We start from the raw sequence: 10,948 nt of genomic DNA, 5'->3' as shown, positions 1-10,948 counted from the left end.
CTTTGAGATTTACCACCATCGGATTATCTGGCCACGGATTAGTAACCGTTGAACAATCATGTAACCAGTTTTGATCCCAAACCGAGATGTACTCGCCCGTACCAATACTCCATTTATAACCTCCTCTCACCACAATCTTAGCACTCCAGATACTCCGCCAAACATAACTTGGATTATATCCAATCTCTGACTTAAGAAAATTGCAATTTGGAAAATATCTAGCTTTGTACAGGCGCGAAACCAGAGTGTTAGGATTTGTCATGAGACTCCAAGCTTGTTTACTTAACATGGCATAATTGAACGCACTTAGATTTTTGAACCCCATACCACCAACATTCTTAGGCATAGAGAGCCTATCCCACGATAACCAATGTATACCTTTAGCACTACCTCTTTTATGACCCCACCAGAACGAATTCAACATTTTCTCAATTTCATCAATTGAGGAGGAAGGAAGTAAGAAAATACTCATAATATATGTCAGAATAGATTGAAGGACAGATTTTATGAGCGTTTCCCTACCTGCTTGCGAGAGACTGCGGCTACTCCAGGAATTTATCTTCTTCCAGATTCTATCTTTGATAATTTTTAGTTTTAAAAGTTTAATTTTTATCATCAACATTTTATATATATATAACGCCGGGTTAAGGTGACAAGTTTTAAATTCAATTTCACTTCATTCTTCTTCCTTACTTACTGACTTGAGCGTTTGAGTTCTAACGTCGCAGGTTCCTCCACTTCACTGCGTCGCAATCTTTGATCCACCACCATCATCACTTTTTATTTCATTTATGCATGGTTCTTGAAATGAACAATAGCGTTGTATATGGGAATTGACTTCTGATTTCTATGATTTCTTGGAATTCATGTTCGCTCTTTAATTCTTCAGCTCGTAACCTCCTCAATTCACCAAATCGAGATCTCTATAAATTGAATTCGAAGATCCATCGTGTTTCGATTCAGCCAAGCATCATCTCAACTTTGATTCCTCGAATTTCCAGATCTCCAGTTTCTATTACTTCAAGTGATGGTTGGAAATAGAACTACTGATCTGCCGTAGCGCGCGAAGCCATTACTAAGAGTTTCTCAATGAACGACCATGTAAAGTACTGTCGAATCGACGGTCCTCACATTCCAACACTTATAAATTGGCTAGACATAGTTGGAATGTAAATAAAAACAATTGATTCGATCGTGCGATAAAAAGAATTAGACATAATAAAATGAATTTAAACTTGTAATTAAAGAAAGGTAGAAGTAGAATATGTGATAAAAGTAAAGAGACGATAAAATAAATGAAATGTGAAAAGTAAATTGACGACAGGATTGAACTTCAAAGTAAATTGCTCTAAATTCGATTACAGTCTCGATAACTTGATACGATAACTCTCCGATGTGAAGAGTTGATCGCTTAGAAAATTCGACAGTATGAAACTAAGCCTGGGTCCCCTGAATGATGGAATAAGGGAGTATTTATAGGATTCTTCAAATCCTTAAAATCACGAAAACAGCTTAAGAATGCGTGGGGATAATCTAAGGGGGATTGAGTGACTTCTTAACTAAGAGAGCCCTAACCCAATGAAATGAGAGAACTACACCAGAGCGGGGAAAAAGATACTAGAAACCGGCGGGGCCAAAGAAAAACAACAAGAAACCAATAGCGAAAAATATAGTGAAATCACAACCCTACTACTAGAGTAAATTGGAACGAAGTCACTCACCCAATCCACACTATGATAAAGGAAGAAAGATACATAGATATTGCTGAAAATCAATCTTCCATTTCTTAGAGATTAGAAAATTTTCTTAGAGAAAGGGACAACATCAATCTATTATGATGAATCAATTTCAATAAAAGAGTGCCCAATTTATTTGATTTATATTTAAGATAAAATGTATAAATTATTCATAAATTTAAAAAATATAAACTTTTTGTTCTTACAACATTGATTGCATAGAATATAAAGTTTCACCCATCTTATGTGGGGCTCCCAATTTCTACGAAGCTTCTTGGGTTAAATGATTACTTTACAGAACATCATTTTCACCTGATCATGAAACAAGTAGTTGAGAGTTGAGAAAATGTACCCAAAATTTGACTAAAAAAAAAGTTTTGTTTGTGAAGAGTGGGACCATCATATTAAAAAAAGTACACCCAAGAAAATTGGACATCATATTCACACGTGGTTAATACAGAACCGGGTACTAAACGTGTCTCAGTATTATGTTTCCTCTTTGTAAAACAGGTTGATCAATTTATGGAGCATTGTGCACCATCTTCATAAACAAATCAACAACAACACTTTCTCTCTTCTTTTGCTTCACCTACTTTTCTTCAACCAAGGTAACCTTTGTCATCCAAAATTTCATCAGTGTTAGAATTAATCTTTTTCTTAAATTTTTGAAATCACAAGTGTTTTAACTGTGACCTAATTGTTTGTTTTGTTAATTTTTCAGTTGGTTTTGTCCTATACAAGGAAATCAAGCTCAAAGATGATTCAAATTTCGTCGTCCAACTACATACCTGAATTTGTAAGTACACAACACTGTAACTGCATTTTTCAATTGTCTTTCACTGCAGAAACACGGTGAACCCTAATAGAACTCACCCTTTTTCTTTGAAATTAACAGGGAATAGATGACACTAGTTTGTTTCAAGCAATGGATTCATTTGCATTCGACTTTGATGATATTCCATATTTCAACTCTTTCTCATCATCTACACCTGAGAGTACTAATTCCTCTCATAACATTAATAATCACAAGAAGCGATTCTATTCCGAAAGCACGCAAAACAGCTCTTTCCCAGTGGAAAGTCCTGATCAATCTGTTGTCTCTGCAACACCACCAACAAAGGCTTCTCCATCTTCCAAAATCATTTCTTTTGATAATATGCATACAAAGGCTAAGAAGCCTAAAACCGAGTCTGGATATGGTGAAAACTTGAATTTTGGAGGTGACTATGATAAACAAGAGAGCAAGGTTGCAACAACAATAACAAACAGAAACCCGATCCAAGCACGAGATCATGTAATAGCTGAACGAAAACGAAGGCAAAAGCTTAACCAGAAATTAATTACCCTTTCCTCCATTCTTCCTGGACTCAAAAAGGTACTAATTATAGTAATTACTTATACACCTTAGGATTATTATTAAAATCTTTATTCTTATTACTATTACTATAAATCACAATGAATAATAATGAATGTGTGATTTTCATGCAGATGGACAAGGCAACTATTCTAGAAGATGCTATAAGTCATCTAAAGCAATTAAAAGAACGAGTCCAGTCTTTAGAGGAACAAGTAGCTGATAGAAAAGTCGAATCCGCAGTTTTTGTTAAGAGATCTATTCTCTTCTCCGATGATGATTGCGATGAAAACTCAGACCAATCACTCCCGAAAATAGAAGCTAGAGTTTCTGGAAAAGACATGCTCATCAGAATCCACTGTCACAAACACACCGGCCGAATTCCTACCGCAATACTCAACAAACTCGAAAAACATCATCTCACCATTCAGAGTAGTTCTTTTTTACCATTTGGAAGTAACTATGTTGACATAACCATTGTTGCTCAGATGAATAAAGAATATTGCTTGACGATAAAAGATCTCATAAGAAGCATAAATCAGGTTTTGATGCAGCTCATTTGATTCAACCCATTAAATTCAAGGCATCATTGTGGTTATTTTAATGTGCATGGTTCAAGAGATGATAATGCTAAGGTGTTTTCCTTATGTTTTTTTGCACTCTGGCATTCTCGGATTCTGCAGATTTTTTTGTCTTCACACAAGTGGTTTTTTTTTAATAAGATTTGACTCTTAGATTGATCTGTTTGATCCCTCTTTCACGTTGTGAAGATTGAATATCTATGTTGAGTGTTTATTATTTTTTATGTTGTTTCTTTTGTCGTTTTGTGATGAACCAGTTCTATATAGAATTCTTATGATTATTGTTTGCTGCATCACTACTATTATTGGATATTCGTGTGGATACATATCTTGAACTACTTAATATTCACGTTTAATTAATTGAAAGTGAATGAGATAAGCTCTGTAGTTTTAATATTTTTGACGATAAATATAATAAGTTATTAAATAGCATCTTCATAAATACTAGTATTAGAAAGCTGTGCAAAATTTTTTTGAATCGGAGATTAGTTATTTATTATTATCCTTTTAATTTAAAAGATTTGTCTATGCACATGTGTAGAAGGATATCTGATTTATTATAAAATAAGAATTCTACGTGATTTTAAACTATCTAAAATGCTGTATTTTTATAATAAATCAATTTTTATTTATGAAATCAGTTGACTAACTTTAATGTGGTACATTATTATTGGATCATGAGATTATCATACATACCTGTTGCAATATAATAAAGAAAACCCTCTAGCCAAATCATGTTGAAAAAAAGAAGCATAAATCAGAAGGAAAAAAAAATAACAACACGGGGTATCTTGGACCAAAGGGTGGGCGAGAGGGACATTTCTGACCACTGCCATATTTGGCTTAACGTGGGTAGGATCGATTGGGGGCCAAAGCCGTTTCGATTTATCAACGCTTGGTTCCACAATTCTGCCTTTATTCCATTCTTGAAGGAGGAGTGGGGGAAAATAAAAGTAGAAGGGAGAGGTGATTACGTTCTCTACGAGAAGCTGAAAATTCTTAAATCTAAAATCAGGAAGTGGAATAGAGAAGTGTTCGGATGGGTAGACCTTAAAGTGAGCGAAAACGTCGACAGCCTGAATGAGTTTGATAGAAGGTTAGTTGATCATCAAGGTGAAGACATTGCAGCTTTGGTTGAAGATAGATACAAGGTTTCTAAGGATCTATGGGAAATATTAAAACTGAAGGAAAGCATGTTAAGGCTCAAGTCAAGGCAATTGTGGCTAAAAGAAGGTGATAGAAACTCTAGTTTCTTTCACAATCAAATGAAGGGTAGGAGAAGAAGGAACTCTATTACAGCAATAAGGGGCAGTGGTGGTTTGATTGAAGGGGTTGATGCTGTAAAAGATGAGGTTAAGAGACATTTTGAGGAGTTTTTTAGGGAATGTAGTAACAATAGGCCTGTCCCTGAGGAATTGTCCTTCAATCGATTAAGTGAGGAGGAGAGCAGTAGGCTAGATAACCCTTTTTCGGAGGCTGAAATTAAGGAGGCAGTGTGGGCGTGCGACGGAAATAAAAGTTCAGGGCCTGATGGCTTTTCTTTGGCCTTCTTCAAGAACTGTTGGGAGTTTATCAAAGAAGATATTTTCAAGTTTGCTGGTGACTTCTATAAAGATGCTAGGCTTATTAAAGCTGTCTTTTCGTCTTTTATAACACTGGTCCCTAAGGTCAATCATCCTCAAAACCTGCTGGAATTTAGACCTATTTGTTTAGTAGGAAGCTTGCATAAGATTCTTTCTAAGTTGCTAGCTGCTAGATTAAAAGGAGTGATTGGTAAGCTTGTTTCGACCAACCAATCGGCCTTCATCCCTGGAAGATCAATGTTGGATAGTGTGCTGATGGTTAATGAAGTTCTGGACTTAGCGAATCATGAAAAAAGAGAGTGCATTGCTTTGAAAGTTGACTTCGAAAAAGCCTACGACTGTGTCAACTGGGATTTCGTTTTATTATGAACAGAATGGGTTTTGGTTTCAAGTGGCTCAAATGGATGGAAAGTTGTGTTTTTTCGAGCTATACTTCAATTCTAATCAATGGTAACTTGACTAAGGACTTTAAGTTGGAAAAGGGGCTAAGGCAGGGAGATCCGCTTTCACCGTTCCTCTTTGTATTGGTTACGGAAGCGCTAGCTGGTCTGATGAGAAAGGCAGAGGAGCAAGGAATTTATAGGGGTTTTAAATGTAATGGTGTTGAAGATGTGAGCCTTGTGCAATTCACGGACGATACAGTCTTAATAGCAGACGGAAAAAGTGATAATTTCTGGGCAATGAAGGTAGTTCTGAGGGGTTTCCAGCTTATGACGGGGCTAACGATTAATTTCCTAAAGAGTAAACTTTATGGATCCAATGTGTGTGAATGGCTTATGGAGGCAGGGTCTGATTTCTTGAACTGTGACAGGGATGCATATCCGTTTAAATACCTTGGAGTCAAGGTTGGCGACAGTCCTCGTAAAGTTTCTATGTGGAGGGATTTAATTGAGCAGTTAAAAAAAAGGCTGGCTACTTGGAAAGGAATGCACCTGAATATGGTGGGTCGAGTAACGATGATCAATGTTATTTTGAATGCGATACCGATTTTCTCGTTATCTTTCTATAGAGCTCCGGATAGTGTGATCAAAGAGATTCGTAAGATACAAAGTAACTTTCTATGGCATAACTCAGAAGGCAGCCGTACTATCCATGTGGTAAGTTGGAATTCTGTGTGTAATCCGAAAGACAAGGGAGGTCTCGGTATGAAAGACGTTAGGATCCTTAATACAGCATTATTGCAAAAGTGGAAATGGCGTATTTTGCAGGTGAAGGAAGCAGATTGGTGTTGATTTTTAAAAGGAAGATATGGAGATATTGCTCTAAAAGTTATTATAGGGAACAAAGTAGTGTTATGTAATAATGATTCTGTGTGGTGGCGAGACTTGGTCCTATCGGCATCTTCTAGTGATGCTAACAATAATTTGTTTTTGGGAGCTATTTCGTCTAGAATTTCCAATGGCAGCGATACTTCGTTCTGGCATTCTAAGTGGATAGGAAACCAAACCATCAAGGAGAGCTACCCGGAAGCCTTCGTATCGGCTGTAAATCAGAACTGCAGCATAGTAGATGTGATTAGATGGAACGGGAAGGTTTATAGCTGGGACTTGGAGGTTTTGTTTGGATGCTAACGACCCTTATTTCCTGTTACTGGCAGCGGAATTGAGGGAGTGGTTAGAGGGTAGCTCTTTGAATAGAGACGAGGCCGATATCCACGAGTGGAGGCTAACGGAAGACGGTATCTTTAGCGTTAAATCCTGCTATGTTTTGTTGTTCAAAGGGTTGATGAGGGCTCCCACTTGTCAAGGGGATACGGCTAGAGCAGTGGAGTCTCTTTGGAAGGTCGAAGCTCCGGCAAAATTGAAATTCTTTGGATGGAGAGTTTTGATCAATAGAATAGCATCTAAGGATAACCTTATCAAGCGCAATATTAATGTGGTAAGTCAAGATCCTTCATGTATTTTCTGTCATTTTGCTTTGGAAAACATCGACCATCTTTTCGCTTCTTTCCCCTTTGCGGATAGTCTGTGGAAGAAAATTTCTGTTTGGTTGGATGTTGATGAATTCGTATCGGTTGAGGAGTTAAAGCATGTTTTTCTATATTCGGATAAGATCATGAATAGGATGAAGAGGAAAATTGTAGAAGTGGTGTGGTTAGAGGCTATATGGAGCATTTGGTTAGTTAGGAACGATAGCGTCTTTAACCAAGCCAATCCGTCTTTTGTTGAATGTTTGTCTGCTATTATTTTTAGACCTTGGATTTGGCTACCGTCTTGTAGTAAGTTAAGTCTGGGTTGTAACTTTGCTACTTGGAATACTCACCCTTTTCTTTGTTTTGGGAGTTGAGGCTTTCCGTCTTGTATTGTCGGCTTTTTAGCCTCTCAATTTTAATAGAAATCTTGCCTATTAAAAAAAACAAAATATTAATGTAAAAATTTCAAAACTGAAAAAAATCACGGCCGTTGTTGAATGACAATCAGATAATAATACTGTGTGAAAATTGTTACAACATATAATATGTCTTCAACAACCTCAAGGTTTCATTGCACCCATACTCTTCAAAACAGATATCATCACTACGAAAAAAAACTCATTAGTGACGTGAAATTCACGTCACAAAAAGCAAAAACACATCACAAATTAAAATTTGCAAAATAGCTAACTACGTCGCAGGAGAGCGGGTGACAACTATTTAGTGACGTGATTTTCATTTCACTAATTAGTGACATGAATATCATATCGCAAATGTTTGCACACAGATTCATACCATTGACATCAAAGCAGGCGCAACAGTTAGGGTTTAGAAAAAACAGTTTTATTTGCAACGTGATTTTCATGTCACTAATTAGAATCATAAGTTTCGACGTGATTTCCATATCACTAATTAGTGACATGTAAATCACGTCACTAATTCCTTTTCTTTTTAAATAAATTCTGAAATCAAATAATGAGTTGTATATATAAATTAAATTAATAAACTAAATATATTAAAATATATAAATTAATAAACTAAAATATTATAAAATTATTAAACTAAAATTATAAATCAAATATTACTAAATATAAGGTAATTATAAATTAATTAATATCTTACACAAATTCAAAATCAAAAGTTACAACAAAATAAAAATAAAAATAAATCAACGATCAGTCTGGATCGGGAAAGTCATCATAATTTTTGTTCTCCTGATCCGTCGGCGTATAACAACCCACATTTTGATTTCCACCAAACGATTGCATAAATTGTCGCATTTGCGCCTTCAATGTCGTCTCCATTTCGACCCTCAAAGGCATCTCATGTTCCGCCGCCTCGCGTCTCGCCTCATTTATCGTCAATTGTCTTACTGTTTCTCGTTGTTCCTATGTCAAATTTAATGGACGTGACCCTCCTTCACCGTCAATAACTCTTTGATATAAAGTTCTATCACCACCTCTCAAGGTGCCTGCCAAATTTCCACCACCAAAAAACACCCGTTAGGCTCGTTTCCGTCAATGACTTCACTCTAATTATAAAAATCCACATCTGGATGAAGCGGCTCTCCTTATCTCGGAGTATATTGAGAATTAATTTTCAGAAATCGTACAAGCAATATCTGATAATCATCGTACACATGCAATAAAAAAAATTAAGTTAAATATAGTTTAAATTAAATTAAATTTACACCTGATTTTCACGCCGCAACTTCTAAGTTGCCACATGATTTTCACGCGACAACATATCACATGCCACGTGAAAATCACGCCATAAAGTTGTCAATAAATAAAAAATATGAAAATGTAAATTAAATAACTTACCAAAGACCCCCCGTTTTCTTTGTCCGACTCTTTACCAGCTCGGTCATCAGAGGTGGTCTATTTAATTCCTTAGTCTAAATAATAAAATTAACTATAATTATTAATATATCTTATAAATCAAATTATAACTTTAAAAAGTGGTAATAATTATTACCAAACATCGAAGATTCTCAGCAGTGCTTATACTTCCAACAGCATTAAGGCATCCCCTTTTTCAGATGCTCTCATCTTCTTTGCATTTTCAGATTTAGCCTTAAATTCATCACTTCCCAATATTTAAGAAGTTCCTGAAAGATTTCTTTGCCTATCCAACTGGGACGGAGGCCAAGAAGTTCCCAACGCTTTATAGCACGTCGCATGTCAAAAAGTCGTCTTGCAGTTCTGCCATAATAATTTTTTTTAAACTGCCTCTCTTTCAGTGGATCTCACACACATTTTACCTACAATGTTGTATGATATTAAAATAAATAGTTAGACGGTTATAATGAAAAAATCATTTAAATAACAATAACTTAAAAAAAGTAATTAATTATTCCTGAAATTGCTTAAACCAAGGTTCTATATCCTTACCCTTAACATCTTTAAAACTCTTTATAAATTTTTTATAATTCTGCTGAATTATATAATTTATAACATTGGCAGCAGTCCAGCTCGACCTGAATCTAAATTAAACAACAATAATTAAATTAGCATTATTTATAAAGATATTAAAAATGGAAATGTATACTTAAATAAAAATTTACAAATAAGAAACTTACGAACTTCCTTCGAGCCAAATCCAAAACTCCCCTCAATGATATGAATCTGGCTTGGATCATCATCCCCTCGAAGATCGCTCTCATCCAACTCATCATCGCTCCGCCCATCTCATGATCGTCAGCTTCCGACTCCGCCTAATCATCATCCTCAATTTGCTGAAAGGATGATGGCACATGTGGGATGCGACCAGTCTGTGTGGGTGGTGGAAAACTAGATCTTCTGGTCAGTTGAAAGGATGGGGGCACATGTGTGGGATGTGGGGTGCAACCAGTTTCTGTGGGCGGTAGAAAACTAGATTCTACGGTCTGCTGGAAGGATGGAGGCACATGTGTTTGCTGGAATGGATAACTAGGTTGTGGCCTAACAAAAGATGGTCTCCTAGCTGGGCTGATAAAAGACGGACTCCCAGATGGGAACATAGGAAAAAGAGAGGAGAGTAATGGCATAAAAGCCTGAGTACTTACCATGGACATAGGATCAACCTGACTCGGCAGGGGAGGACACTTGGCCGAGTGAGGTGACTGACATACTACTATACATGGACGTTGGGACTTCTGCTTACCACTATCACTCATACCCTTACCATTTTCAAGTCGGGGTAGCACTTTACCTATTTATAGAAAATACATTGTTAAAGTATAATATATTTAGAAAACATATTCTCATCAACATATATTCATTAACACATTCAATAGATGGTTCATTAAGTAAAATTACAAAAATAAAATTTCCTTCGACACATTTTCATTAACACATTCAATAGATGGTTCATTAAGTAAAATTACAAAAACACATTCTCAACAACACATTGTATTAGACAAACTTGTAGTTTGTTCATCTGCAATCACATCATTAATTTGTTCAACTTCATTAATTTGGTAAGCAAGATCTTCCACTAGATCGCCAGTTTCAATATGACCAAATGATTTTGTTTTTATTACAACACATCACCCTCGTTTACGTGGCATAAATGAAGGATAAGGAACATAATAAACTTGCCTAACAATATGTGACATTATGAAAAGATCATACTCTTTATACCTCCGATCCATTTGTATCTCAACAGTACCATATGTCTTATCTATTCTTGTGCCTCTAGTCGGATCATACCATTCACTATAAAATAAGACAACTTTATTTTTTGAGTCCAAATAATTATATACTAACTCATAGATATGTTTAACGAAACCATAAAGGTCA

The 10,948-nt window shown here is 35.9% G+C and overlaps 2 protein-coding genes across 2 annotated transcripts; both read left to right on the top strand.

Annotated features, from left to right (window-relative positions):
• The first annotated feature begins 2,270 nt into the window (after positions 1-2,270).
• LOC131606840 (transcription factor bHLH19-like) lies at positions 2,271-4,140 on the top strand. Its single transcript, XM_058878951.1, has 4 exons — positions 2,271-2,344; positions 2,458-2,532; positions 2,632-3,111; positions 3,225-4,140. The coding sequence occupies exons 2-4, from the start codon at positions 2,494-2,496 to the stop codon at positions 3,651-3,653; spliced, it is 948 nt and encodes a 315-aa protein (XP_058734934.1). The 5' UTR covers positions 2,271-2,344; positions 2,458-2,493; the 3' UTR covers positions 3,654-4,140.
• Positions 4,141-5,628: 1,488 nt separating this feature from the next.
• Positions 5,629-7,540, top strand: LOC131643311 (uncharacterized). Its single transcript, XM_058913502.1, has 2 exons — positions 5,629-6,397; positions 6,852-7,540. Exons 1-2 carry the CDS (start codon positions 5,629-5,631, stop codon positions 7,538-7,540), a joined length of 1,458 nt encoding a protein of 485 aa, XP_058769485.1.
• The last annotated feature ends 3,408 nt before the right edge of the window (positions 7,541-10,948 follow it).

Source organism: Vicia villosa, linkage group LG1, assembly GCF_029867415.1.
Source record: "Vicia villosa cultivar HV-30 ecotype Madison, WI linkage group LG1, Vvil1.0, whole genome shotgun sequence".
In the NCBI taxonomy this organism is placed as follows: Eukaryota; Viridiplantae; Streptophyta; class Magnoliopsida; order Fabales; family Fabaceae; genus Vicia; species Vicia villosa.
Note: the sequence above shows the minus strand (reverse complement) of the source record. Positions and strands in the feature narration are given on the sequence as shown.